General features: G+C 36.5%; 2 protein-coding genes across 2 annotated transcripts in view; one reads left to right on the top strand and one right to left on the bottom strand.

Moving 5' to 3' along the window:
* LOC124366957 overlaps positions 1-27,209 on the bottom strand; it is a 230,921-nt gene that overhangs the window by 22,886 nt on the left and 180,826 nt on the right. The window lies entirely within an intron of this gene.
* On the top strand, positions 4,609-22,752 carry LOC124366955 (OTU domain-containing protein 7B-like). The gene is given in 8 exon segments (XM_046823575.1): positions 4,609-4,662; positions 4,664-4,787; positions 7,391-7,619; positions 10,013-10,130; positions 12,561-12,723; positions 14,205-14,374; positions 18,652-18,882; positions 21,456-22,752. Coding segments are annotated over 8 exon segments (1,344 nt in total). The 5' UTR covers positions 4,609-4,623; the 3' UTR covers positions 21,726-22,752.

Genomic DNA, 27,209 nt, shown 5'->3' with positions numbered 1-27,209 from the left:
CTGTGAATGTCTCTATTTCTTGGCAGGTATTCTCCATCGACATGTAACACGACTTCTAATATGTACATGGAAACAACTGTCATAATTTTTAGATTAATGAAAGCATTTTCTACAACTTTCCATGTGTTGTAGGTCTGCCTGGACTCTGACTGCTTTCTTCTGGATAATCAGAATTCTTTTTAGATTTGTTGCTGATGTGGCACCCCACACTGCAATGCCATATCTCAGCTGGCTTTCAAAAAAAGAGAAGTAGTCAGTTCTAGCAGTGTTTATGTTGCTAAGGGATTTTATTTGTTTGATCATAAACATGCTGGTGTTAAGTTTTTTACAGAGAGAATCTATATGTGGTGTCCAGGTCATCTTCTCATCAATTGTCAGTCCCAGGAACTTAACACTTGTCTCCATTTGTACTTCTGGTATAACTTTGACTTCAGATGCTCGTCTTCCAAATGCTATCTGGCTGGTTTTGTTTGGGTTTTGCAACCAAGTCATTTCCATTGCAGTACTGGTATGCCATGTTTAGAGCAACATAGCATGACACTGCTAGGTCGTCTGGTGATTGTCCATTCAGCAGAAGCGTTGTATCGTCAGCATACATTAAAGGGGAGCAGAAATCGCCTAGGTACTGTGGCATGTCGTTAACAAACAAGATGAAAAGTGCTGGTCCTAGAACCGACCCTTGAGGCACTCCTCTTTGAACTGGGAGAGGTTTCGATCGTATTTCCTCTGTGATTCCTCTGTGTGTGTGCTTCAGTTCTACTAGCTGTTGTCGGCCCTTGAGGTAACTTTGAAACCATTTGTTAGCAGTTTCACTTACTCCCATGTGTGTTAGTTTTTTAATGATGAGTTCATGACTGAGGCAATCAAACGCCTTACTTAGGTCGAGTAGAATTGCTGTTGAGAAATTACCTGCCTCCAAGTTGTCAACAATGGTTTCAGTTAGCTTTATCATCGCTGTGATTGTAGATTTTTCCTGTAGTGAAACCATGCTGACAGTCACTGAGAAGGTAGTTTATGGAGCAGTGATCGAGCAGTCTCCTTAACACAATCTTTTCACAGACTTTAGATAAAGTTGAAATAAGCGAGATCGGTCTGTAATTGCTTACCTCAGACTTTTCACCATGTTTAAACTTGGGATAGATCTTTGAGATTTTCAGTCTTGAGGGAAACTTTCCTTCTTTGAAAGATTTGTTAAAGATAGTGACAAGGGGGAAGGTAAGCTCGTCCACACAGTGTTTCAGCATTTTGGAGGAGATCTCATCTATGCCAGCAGAGTTTTTCGGCTTTAATTCAGAGATGATTGCCCTGACTTCTGATGTGTCTGTATATGTGATGGCGTTTAGTTTTTTTATTGGCTCATGGACTATGGGTTGAATTGCTTTTCTCTCAGAGTCTGGGATTCTACTTAGAGTTTCTTCAGCTGTATTTATGAAGTATGTGTTAAAGCAGTCAGCAACTTTTTTGGGACAGGATGATAATTCTCCATTTATTTGGAGTTTGAGCTCTGAAGTGCTTTTCTTTTTTATTTCAAGCGTTATTTATCACTTCCCATGTGGCCTTTGATTTGTTTACTGCCCTTTCTATGTATTTAGCGGATGCCTGTTGTCTAAGTATGTAGCTTGAGTCTTTGATCATAGGTTCTCTTTTTTACATTTGCCTCTTCTTTTTCGGATTGATTCCCTGTCACTTCATATCGTCTTTGATATTTTAAATAGTCTTCTTTTAGTCTGAGTGCTTCCTTGTCTGAGAAGTGTTTTGGCTTGTGTTTTCTTTTAGATCTCTTGTTCTTCCTGGGGCATGCCGAGTCCAAGGCTTTTGTGAGGATGAAGTTAAACTCATTGTATGCTTCCTCTGTAGTAGGAGCTTTGACTACATCCTGCCATGTTTCCCTAGAAAGCTGCAATTTCAGTTCATCCAGGTTTTCTAATTGCAAGCTCCTACACACCTTGATAGGTTGTTTAGCAGGGAGTTCTGTAAGGATTGTACAAATTTTGTGCGGTGTGGTCTGAAAGTCCGGCTTCTATTACTTTGCTTGTGATTTTCTCTTCCGTTATGTTGGTGCAAATACAGTCTATTGATGTACTTGATAGCATAGTTATCCTTGTAGGTGGTAGGTTCAATCTACGTATGTTGTGAGATGCTAGTAATAAACTATAAATCTAATTATTAGCTTACATTTACAAATATAATAAATTAAATTATAATAATATTGTTACAAATCATTCTACTAGTAAAGGAACATTTACCTCACATGAAACATCTGTTTAACTAGTTGTAAACTTTGATTTCCAGCAGAAATAATTAGCAATAAAATATTTTAACTCTGTTTGGATATGGAATGTATTTCACTGTACTTGTGAAATATACAAAGTGTCTGTGGGTTTACACCCATTAACAGTTTCTATCTTTTTGCATTGGTATACTGGGTATTAATACAGCACAATCAGCTATGAACCATGTGGCCAAACTGGACTGATAACACAGCTGTCTCCCGTGCATTCACTAATGTTGATTCATTATAACATTCACCATTCACATATTAGTTCATATTTTTCACAGTGGCAGGTGGGTCACCATCTACTAATACCTCTGTTGGTATAGCATTATGTTTCAGTCTTGATTTCATAGTGCTCGTGAACGCGTCATCAATAAAGTGTTTTTCACACACAACTCTTGATTGTAACGATTTATGATCCAATCTGAGCCTGTCGTTAGCACAGTTTTATCACCCACTGGGTACATATATCAGGCTTTCTAACAGGAAATTTAAAGTAGTGAAGAGAAGGATATTGTTTGCTTGTTCCTTTCGCATCCAGTGAAGGAACATTTGTTACGGCGATGTTTCTTTTCTTTTGGATATATGGCCGTTTGCGAATTCACGTTGACCTAAAAATAGATAACATACTTAAATTTGAGAATGAACATTACTTACTTGTTAGATAAAAAAAAGTTTCAAACCTATTTCAACGTATCTCTAGTAAAAGTTGAAATGTTAGTTGATTTCACCTTCCGCTCGTGAGATTCTTCCAACAAAGTTGAAAACTGAAGCTGTCATAAGTTGACCTCTGAAATCTTAGGTCTACACGTATCTGAAGAGACCCAAAGTAGATCGAAACAGCAAGTATCTTCAACGAATGATGAAAGTAGTAATCATTTTGTTGGTATAATCTTGATCTAGAATTTGAACGCATTCAAACCAACAGGGTCATAGCCAGTCAGCAAAAAAATGTTCTAAACGTACCTGTAAGTGGCACGGAGTGGGCAGCGACTGCCTGTACTACCTCACAGTGTGAGTTGGAAAGTGAAATCCCTCACAAGCGGAAGGTGAAGTGGAGCAACATTTCAACTTTTACATTAAAACACCTTTCTCACCAAATGCTCTGGTTATTCCATATCTCTAGTATCCCCCCAAGTCATCAATGACAAGAACCAGCAGCTTTAGTTTGGCAGAGGTCCATTCATACTTTAAAATGGACTAATACTAATATTTATAAAAAATTATAAAGTTTAAAGCCAATAAATAAATACAATTCAATATAATGTAACATTAAAAATTAGTACACACAAATTTGCACCAAAAACAAGAAAGTCTAATCTTTCTAACACCAAATAACATTTTACTTATTTTTGTTGACAACCAAATTGACTTAAAATACTTCTTCTTTCCAAAGCTAATTTTTATTTTAAGAGTAGGCTTGAAACGGAACAAAATACTATAATAACCATTTCATTGAAGGAAGAACTCTTCTTATTGGAATAAAGTATTACAGTATAAAATAAAGAAACACACAATTGTCCAATGATTTAAATTGTGCCTTTGGGGCATTGTGCTAAACCATGCCATCTTTGATGTTAAAAGCTCTTATGAATTAAGTTTAAAATTATTTGGACAAAACTGTGTTCCTCTAATTTTATTATTATAACAGCATGATAGTTATTATCATGTTTATTTTATTTTATAAGTTGTTCTGATCAACAATGGACACCACAAGCAGACAGGTGTAATTTTGGACTAAAGAGAATGTTTGGGGGGGGGGGGGGGTGGGGGGGGGGGGGGGTGGGGGGGGGGGGGGGTGGGGGGGGGGGGGGGTGGGGGGGGGGGGGGGTGGGGGGGGGGGGGGGTGGATAGCGGAACGGGAATAACCGATTTGCATTGATAAGCTGTTAAAGGCACTTCTAGTGGTTTTGTTGGAAACTATCTAGTCATCCTCCATCATAAACCTGTGCTGAGCACATTAACTGTGAAATTGACCTACCATTACTAGACTCAATTGAATTGATACGAAAGTGCAACTGGTTGCACAGGCTGACAGACGACGACCATGGTTAGTCATGTGGATAATGATATCAATATCAATATAATCGATATCACCCGTTGGTTGAATATGACACCTAGCGTCTTACCCAGGTCCGCTTAAACACTGTTTCCACCATGAACGGAAAAAAAAGTTGTATTAAATGATTGATGTTTTACGTTGTGCAGGAAAATGTTACGTTTTGTAAAAGGCATGCCAGATTACCAAGCGTATAGGATTTTATATGTAATTTTACTGTAGTGTAGGATCAGTAAATACTCTGCCAATAAAAAAATTGTGGGTAATCAGCTGACACAATGATCCACAGATGACTTCAGACAGTTTCCTGGAGAAGGATCTGATGGCCCGTGTCGACTCAGCAGTCGCTGGAACAGGCCAACAGGCTCAACTGGTGGACAAGCGTGTGTCAGCGACTCTGGCCGTTGTCCACGTCGGGCGATGGGAACTGTCTACTCCATGCTGCCTCACTTGGTGAGTATACAATAGTTATAACACATGTTAAAAATTTTTAAATCGTCAATTGATATGTTTAAAAGTACATTTTATTTTGTTTAACCCTTTGAATGCCAAGCATTTATGGCAGGTCACCTCTCTCAGTGCCAAGCAATCTTTTGGCTTTTGGTGTGTGTTGTTTTCAGACAAATAGTTCATAACTTTGTCAAAAATAAACTCCAATGAAATGATTTTTCTTTTATTATGTAGGGGAGAAAGTAACCTATAATGTTTTTTTTTTTTATTTTTTTTTTTTATTTGGGTGATAAAACATCTTTTATGTAAACTTAAAAGTTGTAATGTTTATGATATTTATTTATTTGTATGCATTTTTTATTGTTCCTTATGTAAATAGGAACAAACACACCAAATTAAAAAAAAAAACTAAGTATATCTTTAACTGAGTTTTGATTTTTTAAATTTAGTATTTGTGTAGTGTACCACAAAATAATTCACAACTTAACAACAATAAACATAATCGGATGATTATTGAATAAAAACATAATGGGATGATTTTTAAATAAACATAATGGGATGTTTTTTGCTTTATTGTGTTGGAGTAAAAGTAGGATATAACTTTATAGTATTTATTTGGATGATAGAATTGTTAAATAAAAAATTATAAATATTTTTATTTTTAAATTTTTTACATATTGATAAAGAAAATTGTAATTTTTTATCTTAATACATGTGTATGCAACTTTTTTATTATTTCCTCTGTAAGTAGGAACAAGTATAACCTACCAAGTTTCAAAAAAGAATGTATCTACATACTTAGTATTACTTTTCTAGTGCAGAATATTGATAGTCTGCACTCGCATATGAGTTGTTTCTCATAATTGGCAAATAGCTTTTACCAGCTGAAACCAATCAAATCAAGAAAGATATTTTTGTTTATTTGATTTATTATGTATCAAATGATCAATGCCTTTTTGTCAATATTTAGTAACAGAATAATACATTTTTGAAAAGCCAATCTAGTCGGCCTTCTGCTCACACCACAGACCTACCAAGTATCATCGTGTGAGATCGGTGGTTGAAAAAAAACTACCCTCATATGTTCTCCGTGCTTGTTTGCTGATACTTCTTTTTGATCAGAGGAATATATTTTTCGAACAATGCGCAAACAATCTTATCGCATATTCAAATCTTCAAAAAAATATAGTGAACATTTCAATGTGACATTGATAATTCTTTGAAATTTTGTGTAAAAATTCTGTCATTTGTGATAGAAATAGAAGGATGCCTGCTTTCAAAATAGTTTTTTATGTTTATGTGTCTTTCTCAAAAACACTTACACTACTCGTACAAAGCAGTTTTTAAATTTATATAGTATCTCATGAGTTGTAGTGGTGATTTCTCAACCAACAAGTAGAATTTAATGTGGAAATGATAGTTTGAAATCTGATAAATAAAGACAGGCATTTTTCAGAAACTATGTATATCTTTCATTAGGAATAATGAAAAGAATGGCAAATAACTGAGCTTTTATCAGTATTTCTGCCAACCACAAGAAGAGAAATTTCCCCTCCAGCGATCCTCTACATCAAATAAAACTAAAAAATTTGTAAAGTTTTTCATACATGAGATAGAAAGATTTTTGGAATGAGATCTTGTCAAATGTGCAAGTAGAGATCAACTTTAAATGAGTAAACATAGTTTTTTGAGATTGTTACAGATATTTTTGAAATATTGCAATAAAATATGTGAAATAATATTGTGTGAAATACAAGGTGCTTATTAATTTTTTTATAAATAGGTACATTGGGTACGCTCGCTTTGGGGCGGAGGTCAGGGCCTTGATGCTGGGGGCTCAGGGGGTATAGCGATTGGCGGCTTTGGTGTGCGGTACTTAGGGCAATTGCATGCAAGTTGAATGAATGCGAGTGTGTGTCTTGCGATATTATTGTAAATTTGTATATAGTTACACTAATTATTGATGATTGTTTTTATTTTAAGATTCATTTAATATATAGTGTAAATAAATAGACTAAGTTTTAGTTATAAATATATTCATATATATATGTTAGTTTAATTTTTATGAGGTTAAGTGGTAGAGAGGACTTTATAGTCCTAACTTCGCCTCTAATAAAGTCATTTTTCATTTTCATTTCATTTTCATTTTCATTTTAAAAGTGATGAATATTTCATTTATTTTGTTACGAAAGATACTTGTTACGAATGGTAACTTCAGAGCTTAAAGAAATATCAGACGTATTTATTAACCGATAGGTCTTCTTGGAAAAATTTTAAAACATCGCACTTGATTGTTTTTAAGATTCTTACATTTAACATCTTTGGTTAACTTCATTTTCTCATCTTTACTTATCACAGGTAAGCAGCTAGGCACTCAAATCAACACTTAAATTGTTTGATTTAAAAATTATAGTTTGATTTTTTTCTTTATTTTATTACAACAACTGTGTAAAGTAAAGACAAAAGAATTCTGCTGTATTAAAAAAATGTGAAAAAGTGTTTTGTCAACATTAATGTTACTCTGCATTTTTTGCTGATTTGTTAGTGTATAGCATTTGAATGAGTTGGAACTACAACGATAAACGGTAACGTGACCGTGACCGTAGGCATGTGGGGTTTCCACGATCGACTGTTGACACTGCGCAAGTCGCTGCACGCGTTCCTCTCACAGTCTCCACGCCTGGAAGCACTGTGGCGGCGGTGGAGGCGGCAGCAGAGCGCCCTCAACTCCCAGGCAGGACTGGTTTACTCGGAGGTGGAGTGGAGGAGAGAGTGGAACGCCATCGTCAGCATGGCATCTACCGAGCCTCGCCTGCGGCGGCCCAGCATAGCCAGGTGCGCTCGTGCTTTACGCTGCTTGAATTTAGTTTTTTCTTAAGTGTGATAGGGAGTTAGGTTTAGAAATTTTCATTTTGTTATCATATTAAGTATGGTATTAAGCAATAGGTCGACCCATAGAAGAAGAGAAGATATGGTAGGACTACAGCCATAATTATGTGTTCTACTTATTCTTCCGCAGAGTCTGCATTCATCAGTCTGGCCAAGACCCACCTTCATGAGATGTTTTCTAAGGAGGCCATGTCCTATCAGCATCTTTACTATCATTCTTATATCCTCCTTACTCTGAACTAGGAGAGAGTCCACCCTTTAGCATAAGGAGAGATAAACATTTTGACAGTCTTAATCCTGAGGCCCTACTCCAGTTAAAGGATCTAATCCTCTTTTCCCAATATTTTGTTTTGGACTTAAGTTGAACATTAAGTCCAAACATAAAGTCTAAATATAAAGAGATAAATAAAATAAATTGGTATAGTTATGGTTTGGAAGGAAACTATTACTGTGTCATTTTCAAATATCCAGGTTTTAAATAGATACTTTGTTCAAAGTCAGTTTTTGACTATGGAAGGGCTGTGAGGGAAACAGAATTTTTCCGGACATTTCCCAATGTTGAGTGAAACAAAAATTTCTTCCAAGGTGGCTTCGGACCTTCTCTCATTAAACAGATCAATGTCTTCTAAGGTCATTGGTCTCATTACGGGGCATGGTCACCTGAGGAAGCATCTACACAGAGTTGGCATCCTCCAGGAGGATCCGCTCTGTGGAAGGTGTAATGAGCAGGAGGAGACTGCTGAGCACCTGCTCCTTGATTGCTCTGCAATAGCAAGAGAGCGGTATGCCATCTTTGGTAGCATGGTCAAGGGGTGGTGAATTTTCCCAGGAGGTCCTGATAGGTTGTTTTCGGCGGTTTGTTGAACTGCTGAAGTTGTAGACTGGTAGGCCTCATGGTGTTTCCGGGGTGCGCAAAAAGCCCTTGAGGCTTAAGTGCATGGCAGTAGGCCGCCCCAAGGGGAAAAAAAAAAAAAAAAACAGTATGTTTTGAGAACTGCAATCTGATCTCTTCCTCAGGTGGATATCTAACTTAACACATAATTAAATCTAGTTTAAAATAAACCAATCATACCACAGCATTGTGACAAGCGTAAGTCAGGAATCACAAGAACCATGTTGTGTGTCAACTCCATGCACACTACCTCTAAAACATGCACTTAAATCAAAACAAAACGATAATTATTAAAACTGAATTAAAGAATACAGGTCATGATAGGTCTGCACCGAACGACCAATCACAGAGAGCTGACCAGAGGCCAATAGTAAATGGCAGTCGTCACAGCAAAAACAAGATGGTTCCAAAAAATGAAACTGGAGTGGACCTTATTATTGGTTTGTTCTAGATGAACTCAAAACCGTATTGTTACTGACTCTAAATTGGCTTACTATAGGTCTCTTACCTGTTTGATATTTTAGGTTTCCTTGTTAGATACTTACTTATTATTTTGTAAAGGCAAGGTTGTTTTAACATACTGCTGGATTTTGTTTTTATATTTTTTACAAAGTTATCCAGAAAGTAGAGTACGTTTCGCTCTGTAACCGCTAGAGGAGGGACTATCGCGGGCAATTTGATGTCAGGGCGTTTCTTCATTAAGTGGCTATCCAGCCGTGCTAGTGAGAGGTTACTTTTGCTCCTTGTTGTTTTACAATAGCAGTTTAAAATGTGTGACACAATTGAAAATCCCTTGAGTTGTGAAGTGCGGTCGGTGATATGGTTTTTGTTGGCTTAGCACAATAAACCAATTGAGATTTATTGCCAACTCTGTGAAGTCTATGGGAATGATGTGATTACTGAAGGTGGAGTGCATCAGTGGTGCATTAGGTTTAAAAATGGTCGAACTATTGTGCATGATTACGAACGAAGTGAACGGCCAAGTATTGTGACCGATGAAATTGTCACTAAAGTCGATGAGAAGATTAAAGAAGACTGTCGATTCACAATAAAAGAACCCTCACTTAGTTTTTCCTCAAATTTCAAGGAGTTTTTTTATACAAAATTGTTACGCAGAAGTTAGGTTACCATAAATTTGTGTGACTATCTGGTTGAAGTCTCAGACAGCAAAATGTTATAACGCTGGAAGTTTAAAATTAGTTCACCACTATGATAAGTACCTTTTTTCTTTTACTTTGTTTTTTGTTTATATTAAAGGGTAATCTAATTTCTGGGTAGCCTTTGTATTTGATGGGTCACAAGAAGGAAATAATTTATTTATAGTATTTTAAGTGTTTCAATTTGCAAACATATCTTTACTATAAATTATAACTTTATATATGACATTTTAGCCAGCGATATTAAATTTAGCAGTTTGTTTCTGTCATGGTGTTGGGGGATGTTGCAGTGATCATAGCGGAGAAGTAGCGGGAGCAGTTTACGAGAGCCTGGAGGAGATCCACGTGTTGGCCTTGGCTCACGTTCTGCGCAGACCGATCATCGTTGTAGCAGACACCATGCTTAGGGTAACTAGTTCGTGAGTTGAACTCTAGAAATGGCACTATGCAGAATGTTTGCTGATACGAGCATCTTGTGTGTCTTACTTCTGTTCCATTTGTACAACAATTTATTTTTGATCAGACATAATATGTATGTAGTTGAAAATTAAAATAAGATACTTAAATAGTGGATTCTGAATAATATTATCGTTTTCTACACATAAGTAGCTATTGGTGGCAAAGGTTTTTTTTTTTTTTTTTTTTTTTTTCCTCTGAGGGAAGAGGACATTTTGTCCCCGCACTTAGTCCTAAAAGGACCTTTGCGCCTCCCTGACTTTAATTTGTGCCCTCAAAAACCGAGGCTTTTTGCAAAAACCAATCAGATTTAAGGGCTCCTGTTCTCTAATGTCCTTGGGGCTGAGGAGATATGCTCCCAAGTATCTTTTCCTAGTCTCTACGATGGCAGGGACAATCCAACCAAATGTGCTCTGCTGACTCCTCCTCTTCTCCACAGAGTCTACATTCGCTGCTCCGACTAAGGCCTACCTTCAAAAGGTGCTTCCTCAGAGGGCCATGTCCTGTCAACATTCCTAATATCAATCTTATATCCTCCTTATTCTGGTCTAGGAGAGCTATCCACCCTTTTGCATAAGGAGAGATAAACATTTTGGATATTCTTAAACCCGAGGCTCTATTCCAATTCTTGTATCTTGTCCTCTTTTCCCAATCTTTAACCAGAGCTTTAATGTTGGAGAAGGCTATCCCACAACCTGGCTCAGGCCCCACCAATGTGGATTCTGCTCCCTTTTTGGCGAGGATGTCCGCTTTTTCATTCCCATGAATTCCTTCATGACCCGGCACCCAACCGAGTGTTACTCTGTTATTTGTTGCCAGCTCTGCTAGAGCATTCCTGCATTCCCAGACCGCTTTCGAATCAATCGAACAGGTATCCAGTGCCTTCAGTGCAGCCTGACTATCAGAGAGTATTAGGTATGATAATCCTTTTGTCCTCAACTGTGGCAAAGGTTGATTCCATATGAAAGTTGAGTTAAGCTCCAATTCACCTTCCTCAGTGCAGCATCTGGGATCAAACGCTTTTACAGACTTGACTCCTGAAATCTGGAGTCATGTTCATCTGAAGGGATCCAAAAAAAGTTGAAGAAGCTCAAAATGAACTTGCTTCTTCGTTTCGACATGGAAACATTTTGACACATTGAATCAACCCTTCCCACCATAGCTACTTTATGTGTAGAAAACACTCGGTTGCTCCTCCGTGCTTAGAAATTGTGTCTATCACATTGTATTGCACTCAGTTGTGTACCTGATGAGACAATGACAATACTTCTTCACCTATATTACACTATATCTTGTGGTCGAGGTGTCTCTGATGTTGAAACAATGTAATGAGTTCATTTTGAGCTTCGTCACTGACTCTTTTTGGATCTCTTCAGACGAACATGACTCCAGATTTCAGGAGTCAAGTCTGTAAAAGCGTTTGATCCCAGATGCTGCACTGAGGAAGGTGCATTAGAGCTTAACTCAACATTCACATTGTGCTTACATTGAATTTTATTTATTATTTCTTGTTTGTTAAACGTTTATTTCTGAGCAATGATTTTTAAAAGTAAGTGAACAATTTTTATGTACCTATGTTTACCATAATGGCCTTTAAACCTCTCCCGCTCGCAAGGCATGAATCGGCACGGCCACAACATAGCCACTGCAGTCTAAACGGCAGAGATCGGCACGCACTGCTTTATCTGCTAGAGCCGATAAGTGCTGCTCTCGAGTAGCAATAGTTTGTACTACTACGGGTTGTTTGCTATCAGGAGATCATTTACTTTACTTTTATAGTAGATTTATTCCATTATTTTGCTATTTATATTAGTTGTGCGGAAACAATGGCGGGTTGTAGTCGTGCACTTCGTGACAGTAAAATCGATCTCGTTATTAGTAGTGATTGCGACGATTCAAGTGAGTGTAGTGATGTACCGGAGCTTTGTGAAGTGGTTGGTGGCATTGAGGATGTAGTTCGGAGTGATCACAGTGGCATTGACAGCGAGCCAGACAATGACCTTCACCAAGTAACTGCGCAACAAACAACCCCGCGCCCAGCTGTCCGTGTGCCCCCTCCCTGGTCTCGTACAATTAACTTCATTGAATCAATATATAGTGAAATAATTAATATATATATAATTATAGTTAATTACAATGACAGAACGTATGTAAGTTGAGACGCCACGTATTTTGACCGAGCGCGACCGGCAGAGCGAATTAATTCAGGTTAGAAGCACCGTGAGCGCCTGGAAACAATGCGAGCGGGAGAGGGTTAAATGTTTTTTGCTGAAATAAAAAAAAATTGTCATAGTTTAAGTTTATGTTGTCATTATACAGTACACAGTTGGTTATCAGTGCAGGGGAATATGTGATGAATAAATTCTCATAATGATCTTGTAGGACATGAATGGTGAACCTCTAGCTCCGATACCATTCGGTGGAATCTACTTGCCATTGGAGTGTTCACCGAGCGAATGTCACAGATCTCCGTTGCTGTTGGCTTACGACGGCGGACACTTCAGTGCGCTGGTGGCCATGGACACCCCGGCAGACTCCACCGTAGGTAAGGTCTCTACAACAGAGTTCACTATAACTAATACAGAATACTTGTTTTGAAGTCTGGGAACATTTTGAGCTAACGTTTCATGCCAGTTTTCCCCAAGCGTAAGTGTGTGTGAAAAACCATGGAAGGTTGAAGATAATGAAATATAATGAATGAAAATAAAATTCCACATGTCCTCAGCATTGAAGAAAAATAATATTTTTAGCTCCTTGGTCTAATTATATGAATTAGTATCTTCTGAACAATAAAATTTACATGTTCATTCACTAAAAAGAAAACCACAAAGCTAGCTTCTAAACTATGAAGACTTTTTGCAGTAAGTATAAAAAAATTCTTATTGTGTCAAATTTATCTTGTATATACTATTCATATTTTTTTAAATTTTTATTATTCTGGAGCTGTGCTTGCTGTTAAATTTGTAACTTTCCACAATTTTTTTGAGTTCCTGCTAATATTTTTTAAATGATACACTCATAGTTTTGACCCTTTATATAAAAGTATGTAGAAAGACTTTAATACCTTAAAATTTTTAACAGTAAATCAGTTTTTACAGAAACCATATTTTGAAATTCTTTTATAAAGCCTATTATAAGTAAAGAAAATTAAGGTTATAAATATTTAACATTATGTACAGATAACCTTCAATACGATCGCAGGTTGATTTTGAATGAACTTTCTGCGATATTTCCACAAATACCCAGATCTCTGTTACACAAAAGAATCGCAGAAATCCTCGGATATTGGAAAAGGTTTGCGAGGTTGGTCTCAAAAGAGTTTTTGAAACACTAAAATCTTCATAGAGATAAATTTCTCAACTCTGTCGTTTGTAATGATGCAGTTTTTACCTCATTATAACTCTCATTCAGAGTTTTTTCCATCCAGAGATAACGGATGAAACCACGTATTTCACACTTGAAAGCAAATTGGATTGACATTTTTCACGAAAGGTATTGTAGCATCGACAGTTCTCAACCTACTGACCTAGAACCAGTCTCGTTGCGGAAGGGGGAAATAAGGTTCCACGGCAGTGTAGCCAACATAGCGGAAAAAAAAAAAACGTTCCGGGCTGTGAGAGCCTCAGTACACTAATTTTTTGGATATGCCTTGCACTTCATTAATTACTCTTAAAATTTTTTTCATACATTAATGAAACCTTAGTTTCAGTGAATATAACTCATGTCCGAAACAACTTAATCCTTTCTAAGGACCAATTAATAAAGAACATCCACCTTTATTCAACCATGAGTGAGGTATCCGGTGTGAATAATTTAGAAAGTTAAGAACAAAATGTGGGTAGGAAAGTGGGAGGTGTACATATAGAGAAAATAGTTGAATGAACAAATAATGCCACCTATTATAAATAAAAAATACAAATGTAGAACAAATTATTCACACTATATTTTATACTATAAAGAAACTGTTGTAAATATTGTACACTGTGTAAGCATTACAATGTCAGTGCAATGTGTTTTACTCAACAGTCTTGTCGTCTGCCATCCCCCTGGTGGACGCCAGCCACGACCTCCTGCCGATACAGTTCAGTATAGACCCGGGCGATAGAGAGGACTATGGGGAGAAGCTGGAGCTCAGTCAGCCTGACTGTGTCGGACTACTTAAGGAGTACCTGGACGTTCTCACCATAGATCTTCATGTAAGTTTCCAGTGCAGTACACACATAACTGTCTGTGACATTGTAATTGCTGAATGTATTTGTGTGGATTTTTCTGTAAGTAAGAGTATTTTATTACAAAATAATTACAGGATTTTTTCTGAACATGTTTTAAAATTTACATATTTAAAAAAAAAAATCTCTACGTAATTGCCTTATTTACTTAGGAATTTGTCATAATACGTAACACTAAACTTTGTAATCCCTCCTTAAAGAGATTTGCTTCTTGCTTTGATAGCCAAGGTGATAGACCAAAATTAAGTTAGATCCGGTCAGAAGGACCCAAAAAATTATGTAGGAGATCCGGCTTGGCGGACCGCAATTATGTTCGACAGGACCATAAATGTCTGTCTAATATTAAACTCATACTTCGATAGCTGAGCAGATGGAGCCCATACGTTGATTTTCTAAGAATAACTATTAGTCGAATGGGAAAAATAAAAATACAAAATGAGCTCACAAAACATAGTATTAGAAAAAAAAAAAAGGCACACAATTAAATCAAGAATACAGGTGTTAAAATGATTTTCGTTTTCTATTAAAAATGTCCGAATTAGTTTGAGGATTTTTTAAATCTTGGTTGAGGAAGAAAATTGTCTTTAGTTGCGAAGGACCATGATAAGAATGATGAAACACTGCTACCTTGCACCGTCCATTGTCTGATACCTCGACACAAATGAAGTTGGGTTGATTGCAGTTCAACCTGGGTTGCTTCTAAGAACGTTGCGCTGGTGGAGTCCTTGTTGATGGATGAAGATTCCACATTCACCTTGACACTGTTTTCGGTTCACTCACGAACGCTGATGTTCCACAGAGACATTTCACGGTCGATTTTCTTTTTTTTTTTTTTTTTTTTTTACAAACTCTTTATTCACAAGTCATCAAGAAATGCAATGGTGTCAAGTTTTACATAGTTAGTTTTTATTAAAAGTTCTGTTCTTCTCTTTTCCAATTAAGGAACTCATCCATGGAGTAGAAGGGCCGGTGGGAGAGCCACCTGGTCAGCGCAGTCTTCAGTCTCCTTTCCTTGAAGCTTTCGTAAGTCGTCGTCTGGAAGATGATTGAAGAGTTTTTCTACCTATGTAGGATGGTTTCCTCTCGAACAGGGCGGAGTGGTGTAGGGGCAGGTGGAAATTGGAAGCGTGGCGGGTGTTGTAAGTGTGGAGATCGCGGCCTCGTTGCAATTGCTTCCTATCAGCGTGGACTATAACTTCTATGATATATAAAGCCGATAATCGTTTATCACGCCATGGTGGGGGAAGGCTTCCCTACAGCTTTCACTTGGACCAAGGCTGGACATGATCCTGACTGCTCTTTTTCTGTAGTATCAGGATTTTTTTCAAGTTTACCTGCACTTGTGCCTTCCCAAACTGTAAGGCCATACCTTATGTGGGACTCAAATAACGCATGGTAGGCCGATTTTTGTAGTTTGCATCATCACTGGCATGCTTTATTCTTTTCAAGACGTATAAAGCAAGAATTCAGCTTTTTGGAAAGTGTGTCAACGTGATTGTCCCCATGATAAGTTGCTATCAATTGTCATGCCAAGGAACTTAGTGTTACTTTTCCATTGACACATCAGGCAGTGCAGGAATGTCTTCATGCCTCCTTCCAAAAGCTAGTTGTTTTGTTTTTCCTGTGTTGACTACTAAATCGTTTTCATGACAGTATTGATAAGCCCATGTTGAGTGCAGTGTAGGAGTTGATTGCCAAGTTGTTAGGTGATGATTCGGCCACTAAAAGTGTTGTGTCGTCCGCATACATCAGAGGGGCACAATGTGTGCCCAAGTATTGTGGCATGTCGTTGGTCATGAGAATGAACAGGAACTGGTCCCAGCACCGATCCCTGGGGTACTCCTCTGTTGATAGGCAGGGCTCTCTGATCTTACTGTATGTAAGTAATGTTTTTTGAGTGTATTGAATTTCAACTGTCTGGCTTCTTCCCGCTAGATAGCTCTTAAACCACTCTTTAGCATGCCCTTTGACTCCAAGTTGTTCAAGTTTGTGTGTGATCAATTCATGTCCTAGGCAGTCGAAGGCTTTGCTAAAATCTAGCATAATGCCAGTGACCATGTTTTTTCTTTTCCAGGTTATCAACAATGAATTCTGCAAGTTGGATAATGGCAGATGTTGTGGATTTTCCCTTGATAAAACCGTGTTGTTTGTCTGTCAAAAGATGGTGCCGTTCACAGTGGTCCATTAATCTTTTCAAAACTACTTTCTCGATTACCTTTGAGCAAGTTGGGATCAACGATATGGGCCTGTAGTTAGTAGCTTTCTAAGAGGCTGCCGCTTTTTAGCTTTGGATATACCTTACTTTGTTTAAGAAGCTGATGGAAAATGCCCTTGAGCAAGTGATAGGTTTATTATTTTGGTGAGGGGTGAAATCAGGGCTTTGCTGCAGTGTTTCAGAATTTTTGCTGAGATTTCATCAAGCCCTGCTGAGGTTTGAAGGCTTAAGGCTGTTAATTGTAGCCTCAACCTCATGATTATTAGTGAGAGGCAGTTGGGTTAAATCATGATTTGTACTTAGGAGTTTGAGTTGCGATCTGTTTTTTTTTTTTTGTTCTTGGCTGTTTATTTAGGGTGTGATCTGCTATATATGTGAAGAACTCGTTGAGGTGATTAGCTATTAGAAGGGGGGTTGGTCGTGATTTCTCTCCTTGTATGTTGAGTTGTGGTTGAGAAGATTTTTGATATTTTTTTTCTCTCTCATTGTTTATAACTTGCCATAAGGCTTTTAGATTTGTTTCCAGCAGTAGCTATGTGATCTGCAGCTGCTTTCTTTTTTACTGTTTCTTAGCCTGATGTCGTAGTCTTTCTTGGCCTTGCACATTTGATTTTTATCCGTCTGTGCTCCTGTCAGCTCGTATCTTCGGAGGCAATCCAGATATATTATTTTTGAGACGTTTAGTTTCTTCTCATCTGAATATATTTGTGCTTTCCTCTTCCCTTTGTCGCACGATCTTCCTTGGACACACTGTGTTCATGGCTGCAACAATGGTTGATAAAAAGTTTGTTGTAAGCTGTTTCTGCTGAGATCTGCGTTTTGTACGTTTTTCCCCAGTTTTCTTGTTCCAAACTGTGCCTTAAGAAAATTTAAATTTTCTTGGTTTTAAAACTCTGCGTATCATGTTCTTCTGGGATGACGGTTTTATATTGTGTTTTATTTCACAGAGTTGGGGCAGTATGGTCTGAGATTCCAGCGTGAATTACGGTTAAAGTTTATTTGTTCCCTATCCAGATTTGTGCAGATAAAATCTATTGATGACATGGATGTGGGGGTGACTCGTGTTGGAGGGAGTGGTAGCCTTGTGATGTTGTGGCTGCTTAAGGTGTTATTTAGCATTAGGTTGTCCCTATCTGTTTTCATCCCATCCACATTAATGTCCCCCATTATTATAATTGGGTGATTTTCTGCTTTTGTATCTTCAATCGTTGCTGAAAGTAGGCTTAATGCTTCCTCAAAGCTGTCCTGCAGGAGTTTCTGTAGACGCCAAGAATGTACAATTGTCTTTTCCCCGATGTTAATTTAATCATTCCCATTTCACATAATAGTTCTTGGTTATTTTCTATGTCAACAGGCTGTACCAATGTTTTCCAGTTCGTCTTTGACAAATATGGCAACACCTCCTTTTTTGTGGTTTGTTACGGCTGAAATGTTGTTATTAGACAGTAGTTTGGTATTCTAGTGCTTTCAAGTTGGTCTTTCTTTAGCCCATGTTCACTTAGGATGATAACATCTGGGTTTATTTCTTCAAGAAAGTGATTCAATCTGTTTGTTTTGTTACTAATTTATTGCATGTTTTGGTGTAGGATGTAAAGTTTATTTAGAGGATTTGCTGAACTTGAGGTAGCTGTTCGTCTTGCTGCACTTGAGATGGGAAACTGTCATTTTTTTGTTTAGGCCTCTTTGCTCGATTTCTCCTTGAACTTTTTCAGATGGCAGGCCTCTAAAAAATGTGCAACATGACCAATTCGATAGTGTTCATTAATTTTCTTATAGATGTCTACATGATACACTTCTCCATTTTTGTTGAAATGCTTCCCACCAAGAGCAAGGTTGGGACTGTACAGCGAAGTGCTCTAAAAGTTCTCAGCTGAAAAAGTATCAACTTCACATAATCAACTTGTAAATTATACTAGAAAGGAAAAATATATCTTTGTATTTCTTCTTTAAAAAAAGTAATATCGTAGAAATAGTATTAGAAAAATTTTAAAATAATCATTTAATTTGACATTTAATAAATACTTTTCAGGAAGGAGAAGGTTTGGCCAAGAACCTGGGCAAGTTGGGCAGCATCGGCAAGTCTGTGGGCCAGAAGCTGCGGTTGAAACTAACACGTAGTAATTCGCAGCGGGGTAGCAAGCCAACGGGGATCCTGTGTGCGCAGCTGCACACTGATAAGCGCCACGAGTACCACGACGCCATGATCAACAACTACCTGCACACAGCACGGCTGCGCTTCAACCAACAGCAGGATCAGTTGGTACGAACAACACATTCGTATTCATTGGATTTGTCGATTGTTGCTCGATTAAGATTTATACTTATCGTATTGAATATTGATTTCTTCACAATAAGTTGCATATATATACATGGTGACAATTAAGTCTTAGGACGATTTTATAACTTTTAAATGAAAAGAGATATTAAAACCATACTGTTACTGGGAATACTAAGCTACTTTTTGTGTACATTGTGATCAGATGTCTTCTTTAGGGGACGGCTTGTTGGGGGTAAGAAGAAAATCTTTAATGACAGCCTATTTTTAGTTGTACTGTTATTTAGTTATTTATATATATAAAGCCGAAGCTGTTCGACAGCTTACTGATTACCACCTGCACGCCTTGTCTGTGAGTTCTTGTTCAACTTCGAGTACTTCCAGTATTCATGTTCTAAACTTTTAGTCTTCTAATCTCCCTTGTTGTGACTACAGCTGTAATGTCAAGCCAACTGTGTGCGAGTCGACATCAACGTGAAGGGAAGTCATTTTAATTTAGTGATTAAGTTTGTAGGCAAAATTCCAAAGAAAATTGGAACCTACCCCCAAGATATCTTTTATGTTCATTATTACTCTATTTTGGAAGCAATGTGGCAAAGCATTATTTTATTTTAACATCTAAAAGTGGTGCTTGTAGGTTTTATTTGTCACAATTAAACTTATATGTAAACTTTTCTAATACCGAGTATTTATTACTACAACCTCAGAGATCTCGAACCCCATGGGTTTTGTCCATTTGGTACAAGTTTAAAGATGGTTGAATATCAAATTCAAGGATCAATTCGAGAAATGTCAAATCTGAAGCCATTTGGTGATTTTTGTGAGTGTCAGTCAACATCTTTGACTTTCTAGACCACTCACGTACAACACCATCACTCATGATGTTTTCCCCGTAAACACACGGCACATTCTACGATGGATTTCTGCTGCACTATTCCCTTCTCTCCTGTTTGTAGGAAACAAATAAAACTCCTTATTTCACATTTGACAGGAGAATCAACAGAGGCGGCCATGTTTGTGCGAGTGCAGCTCAGTGCAAATTAGCTATTTGAACTTGGCAGTGACAAATGTTGTAGCGAGGAGTATGTGCGATCAACGTTTACCCAGCAGGGATCACTTCTGGCTGGTTTATATCATCCAGTTGAACCTACCTCTGGGCACAGCAAAAACCGATGTGTCACTTAAATCTGGGCAACTCTATCTGGAGATGTTCAGGAGTGGCACATCACTAACCGCAAATTTCAAGATTCTGGGGTTCAAGGGCAATTCGATAGGTCTAGTCTACTGTGGGAGACGACTGTTGGAGTTGGTGGAGTTTGTTCCCTAACCTCAGAGGTTCTTGCTAGACTCAACAAGGGGTGAATGAATGAATGAATGAAAATGGTTTATTTCCCAAACATAGTACAATAAAAACACATATACATATATACCTAAACACGTATTGCAACAAACGTATGCACATACATACAATGTCTGAAACCATGTATTTGAGCGCAACAATACGGTACTAATACATAGTTATTTTTTATTATATTAAACCTGTAGTAATTATATTTAATGCCACTAAAATTCGAAAAAACGAGTTATATAATTGGGCCTAAGAGCCTACATGGGCCGAGGGCCTGTGCATAGGCTCTGGTCGTGAATATTGGAACTCAAAATTTATAATAGGTCAAATGTTATTGTAAGTAAAAGAAAAAAACAGTAGTTTTGTAATCTTTGAGATTATTAAAGGGTTATAGAATTTATTTTCAACCCGACTGGATGGCAATGACAACGGTGAGCACACAGGCAATTGATGAGTCACATTGATAACGATACACAACCGAGTGTAAATCTAGCTTTGCTGCACTGTCGTATCAAGTATTAATTATGGTAATTATAGGGAAGGACAGACAGACCGAACAACAACAAAAGTGAAGAAGGGTTAGAAGTTCAGCAGATGGGACAATAAGTCTTATCTACTTCGTCGCCATATAACGATAGCAACCAATCCTTCACGCGTTTTTTTAAACCAGTTAAGATTAGGTAATTGAGACACATCAGCGAAGTTGTAATTCAAACACACGTGTGCACCCCCTGCCTGCTTTGACTGGCTGGTTCAGAGCTGGCCTCCCCTTCTTCCGGGATGACTTTTGAGATGTAGTGCCCTAATTCTTCCTCATGGATCTCGATAGGAGGCGGCCCCTACCCCCAATCTTACCCATCCCATTACCTATCCTGTCACTCCGGAAGAAGTGCTAAGGGTCTTACAGTACTAAGTGCAATTTATAAGCTTCTTGTTCTAAGAAAACAAAAAAAAATTTGCTATCAACCACACCGCGGCCATGCCATGTGTCTGGCCGTCATAGTGTGAGAGCGGAGGTTGAAAAACAAACAGCACTTTTAAAGTGCAAAATTACTCTTAGACTATGATAAAGGTTCTGTGATTCAATGTGTTTATATTAACTGTGACTATTTCAAATTAGTCATTTAAGCAAGTATTCTTGTTTTTCATTAACTCCATTATCCCAGAGCCTCTGTGGTGGTTATTGCAAAATTTGAATGTTTCTTTGCAGTACAAAGAGGGCAGCATGGACATGGCCCCACGGTATGGTGCCGGCAACTCGCAGTTCTACGCGGAGGCAGACCTGGCGTCACACGAACGTGTCAGTCAGCTCACGCCTGTCAAGGCCGTTACCAACACGGACGAGACGGTCTACCTCTGCAACTCCACGTTCTACCAGCCGAGTGAACTGTGTCGTGCTGCGGGCTGCTCGTTCTTTGGCAACCCACAGACACAGAACTACTGCAGCAAGTGTTTCCGGGAACTGCTGCAGTGTAAATAGTCGTCAGGTAAGCAAAGTTGAAGTTCCAGAATGGTCGGATTCTAAAAGCAATGATTTTTTTACTTCTGTCGTGAAATCCTAATACACCATTCGGCAAAGCTTCCTCTTTGCGTGCGTGAATTGATTGTACCGTTACAGTTTCAAAGTATTTAGTAAACTCAGTGATTCATTTCATTTTCGGTAATCTTTAAGACTATATCACAGGTTTTTCCTAACTAAATTTTACAATCACATCTGTGTTTCAACATCCCTTGTATACGACTGTACAAGACCAAACAATTTTACACGTACATTCAAGAGTGTAGATTTGACAATTAACAATCTGTACAAATCATATTTAAGATTTTTTTAAAGAGTGAACTTTACTGCTATACTTAAATCTTAGCTTGGATTCTAACGTTAGACTTGCAGTATGATAGTTAGCAGAAATTTAGATGAATCGAATCCTTAAATTTAGATTTTTTAAATTTGCTTAGCAGTTAGTACCATGTATGTATAAGTACATTTGGTTCACTCATTGTTAAATTTTCATTGATCGATTCAATGTGCTGTTTATAATTTATTTGTTAATTTAAATATATTACCTCTTTGTATTGAAAGTTCCACCCACAGCTTTGAGTTAAGTGCATAATGTAACATATTAACTGTTGTGTGGAAAGAAACATAAACGTTTAAATAAAATCAGAAACCATGTAGGTTTAAAAATGTTAGTATGTACAATAATTAGATTAAATTGAGGCCGATCGAAAGACTGTCCAGTTCGAAAGCCGTGTGATCACCTCTATCTCCATCTGTTATGCGTAAACATCGCTGAAAAATAACTAATCTATCTCAACTGTAGATATGTTTGATTATTATATAATAGAAGGGAGAAAATTACTTCTCCAATCCATGCGAAACATGATTTATTTGTTTATAATTTTTTGTAGTTATAATTAATTTTGAACATTATCGTAAGGTTTTTAAAATGTTTGAAAAGAACTAGAAAACAAATATCTGTTTATATTTGTTTCACTAATTTTATTAATAGATGAATATTAATATAATACATAAGTGTGAAACTTTATATTAATAATTACGGTCTGTAAGTGATAGGCATATGAAACAATAAAAAAATGTCTGGAAAGGAACTTTAATTTATATTTAAACCACTATTCACTCATTCGTCTTGATATTTATTTTGACATTTAGTAATGCGGTGAATTTATTCTTAAAAAAATAAACCTGTGAAGGAAACAGAATTTTTCCATAAATTTTTCAAACATTTGCCATCATTCAGTGGTACAAAAAATCAGTAACACTACGTTTCGAGATGTGCAATCTGATCTCTTCTTCAGGTATATAAATAACCTAACACATAATTACAAACATGGCAAATGCCCGGAAAAATCCTGTTTCCTTAACAATACTTCCATTGTAAAAAATAAACTTCAAACAAAGAAAATAAACCTTCTGAATCATCAAATGATGTAAAATAATGCTGTAAAACAGCCAGACAGTTCATTCACGTGTTTACAGACAGTCCTATGTTATAGATTTTTTGGTGGGAACTTTACGGGAAAATAGAATGGAAATTCAGGGTGATCCTTACCAATACGATAGAGACTGGATGGTTGTCCTTTAAGGCCAACTTTTACAATGTGTTATGCTGTTGTTTAACCACTGTTATAGTAAATCGTGTTTTTCACCCTTTTGTCACGAAGTTACCAAAGCTTGTATAATTTTAAACATAATTGTAATTGACTTCTCTCTTACCGAACGTTCGTTTAGATTCATTGAATAGATAATAACGATAATACCGCTTTCATTATTACTGTTAATAATAGTTTTATAACTCGTTGGAGTGAAGTAGTTTTTCCTCATTAATATATTATGGACAGCAATCTTTTGCAATTTTTATACATCACTTTGTTTCAATGAACTAGTCAATAATGAATTCTTATTTGTGTGTGTACCTATTCCTATTGGAGCACTACCAACTAGTGTGTAGTTTAAGGACTGAGTAAGAAGTTAACGCCTTTAAGGTCTGTAGTGGGAGTTAGATAGATCTGTTATGTTCGTTTGCGTTAAAACTATGTTGCTGTCACCACCCCCCCCCCCTCGTCACCATCAACTTGTTTATATTCTGTATAGTTATTGAGCCTTAACTTTTTTATATTTATATAAAAGTATTTTATAGTACATTTTCGATTTATCCGTTAAATAAATATATTCTAAATTTATCGGAGAGTTGTTCTCATTTTTTTTGGTTACATTCAGTTGATCATGATTAGGTTGTAGTTTGTGTTGCTAATGCACAGCAAATCGTTAAGGCTGCCTCACACCGAATGTCCATCCATCAACTGGACGGATGGGTTGGATGATCGGTAAAGATTGCTCGCCTGCCTATTAAATGGAAAGCTGCACACCGGTGTCCATCCAACCACTGGACGAATGTTTTGGAATCATTTGCTGAGCGATTTTTCCAGACGTCCTATGGACTTTTTCAGCTGCGTATGCGCACGGCATCACTTCAACAGTCCACCCTGCTAGTTCCTCGCCGCATGGTGTTTTTATTGGTTGCTGAACCTGTAATCCCTGTTATTTGAACCTCAAAACCAGTTTTTGCTAACTAATTCCTTATTCTGAAGCTCCTTGTCGATTCTTTTCTTGACATATTTCTGGCATATAGCCTTTTTGTTATTGGTAACAATACTTTGAAAAAATGCTTCAATGTTTATTTTTGTATTATATTGTGAAAAAGATATAAGAAATAAAATACAAAAAAAAGATACAATAATACTTTTCTTGTCTTTTATTGTAGAAAGCTAAATATAAATTTTTAGTTTTAATGAATGTATAAAATTATGTTTTTGCCGTAAAAAATACCTTTGGGATTTTGCTGGTTCCTAATAATTTAACAAAGCCTACCTCAAGCACTTATAGATTTCCTGTAATTCGTGTCTTCCTTCGTTATATCATTCTCTATAAATCTCAAAACCTCTTCGAATTGTTCTTTACTTAGTCTAAAATACCATCTGAATCTCTCTCCCTCCATATGTTATCAAATGGTGGAGTTCAATAAAAAATTGTCATTTTTATTAATGGGGTTCACCCAATGTTTTCGTTTACTAACCGAGTACAGTAGGACTGTATTTTCATCATCACTGCTGGAACTGTCAGCAGCAGTCCATGGTACACTTCTCGTAAACTCACTGTTACACCAAGGTACACTAAATTCCATTGTCTCGATGTTTCCCTGACGTAGGTCGCAACTCAAATGAAAAACAAGATGCAAACAAATTCGTCCATTCAGCCGCTGGATGGACGTGGTTTAACGTAGTAGCCAGTGGACGCCCAAGGCGTAAAACCCGTCCAGTCGATGAATGGACATTCGGTGTGAGGCTGCCTTTACCGCCGTAACAGAAAATCTTCTATGTACAATATAATCTTATTTTCTCATTTCTACATCTAATAATGCTCTGCGTGTTATTTATTCACTTATTTGCCTGTTTCGCGTTTAGGTTATTTATTAGTTTCCATAATTTTAAACACTTGTGTTGCATAATTTGTGTACCTTCTACTTAAACTGATTTAAGTGATATTTGTTGGTAATTTATTGTATTTAGCGAGTAGTTGACTAGTTATTATAGTTGTTGTTGTTATTATCAATATTATTGTTTAATTGCCATTGTAAATCTAGCACTGCTTGTTTTTTAATGTCTCGCTTTAGGCCAGTTATGACTAAATAATCCACGGGAACTGAATTCTAACATTTATAGGTGCTTGAAGTTTTATTAAAAACGTTTTTTCACACATTTATTTTGGTAGTCTATATATTTTAAGTCTTTCAATGCCGTTTAATAATTTTTTACATTACTCTTGATCCATTTTTGAAAATTTTACAAAATTTTTAGCTGATATTTTGATTGTGAATTTGTAAATATAATAATGTATTTTGACATCCAATAACACATTTATTTATTAACGATTTTGTCATATTAAACTGAGTAAAAAATGTATTAATATATCTTTGGGTATGACAATTTTTTAGTAAATTTCAAATTTACTGTGTTAGTAAGTAGTATAATTTTAAAAATATTACAACTAGTGTATATTATTCAATGTTTAGTAGTAATTTATTTGAATAATTTGAACTGTGTTTTCTACATTTTTTCTGAAATATATTTTTAAATATTTACTAAAATTTATCTAGGAAGATGTAGAGTGCTTTTTAGAGCATACAAATAAATACAAAAAAATCAAATAATTTATATAGTCAAGGATTGGTAAATTATTCTACTTTGTGAATGTCTGTTTATTGTTTAATAATCTGTAAACGACAATGATCTATCTTTTTATGTAGGAAACTTGTCAATAATTACTATACAATTGCAAGAGAAATGAAACAAAGCTATGTAGGAAACACATTTATAAGAATTGAGTAAGAAATCGTGAATAAAAATCTTCCTTGTGAATCAGTCCAATGGCTTTCTAAACGTTAACAACCAGAGTAGAATTGTTTTCTATTTTAAGTGCCATATAATATTTCTAGTTTATAATGAATAAGATAATATGGATAAGTAAAGTAACTATTAGGTATAGACCGTCTCTAACACCATACTGCTCTATTGAACATCACATCTCTCTGTTGTATGTGCCTCTATTAATATGAGTGAATTTATTTAAAAATTGTGACATATTTTATTGTAAATTATGGTTATTTTTCTAAAGTTGTATTCTATTTTTGTAGGCATGGTTGAATTAAATTGACGAGTATTTTTGTAATCGCTTGGATAGTGAGTGAAGTAAGTAATACGTAGTAGGGGTTAGGGGTATTTTGGAGGATTAAACTGGTGTGATATAGCTAACGATTTGCTAAGTACAAAAAATCTTATTAGGTATAGAAGAGATGTAAATATTTAAATTGATAGGTTGTTATTTCGGTTTGAATAAGCTATCAAAGGTTTTACGAAAAGATTTTTGTCTGTCAGATTTAATTGTTGAAGAATTTAATTTTAGCTTGTACCACTCTTGTTGAACCTGTGAAACAGTTTAGTGTGTGTTGCTAGTTTTACCAACATTCTCGAAGTTACGACACAGTTTTGTGTGAAATTTGTCTCTGTGTTGTCTTTAAAGGTGTGATTTAAAAAACTTAAGGTGTATGAAGTCTACTTGTGAATGATATAACTGCCAGAATAGCTTCCACGTCGATAAATCTGTTCAAAGTTTGTACAGGCATTGAGAGTATTAATAAAATATACATACACAGATTGTTTGTTTTGCATTTCACCCTTTTCAAGCCTCAGTAGAATTAATTTTAGCATACAGCCTACTCTAAAATGATAATAAGGTTTACCTCATATGCACAGGTTTAACACATTCACGATGATCGTGATTTTATTTTTTGATGTCTTATGATTTTACACTAAATATGTAAATATGTCAAATAAATCATAAAAACTTTTTTGTCTGAAAAGCATTAAATACCATTCCAAAATGCTG

Source organism: Homalodisca vitripennis, chromosome 7 (genome assembly GCF_021130785.1).
Source record: "Homalodisca vitripennis isolate AUS2020 chromosome 7, UT_GWSS_2.1, whole genome shotgun sequence".
Taxonomy (NCBI): Eukaryota; Metazoa; Arthropoda; class Insecta; order Hemiptera; family Cicadellidae; genus Homalodisca; species Homalodisca vitripennis.
Note: the sequence above shows the minus strand (reverse complement) of the source record. Positions and strands in the feature narration are given on the sequence as shown.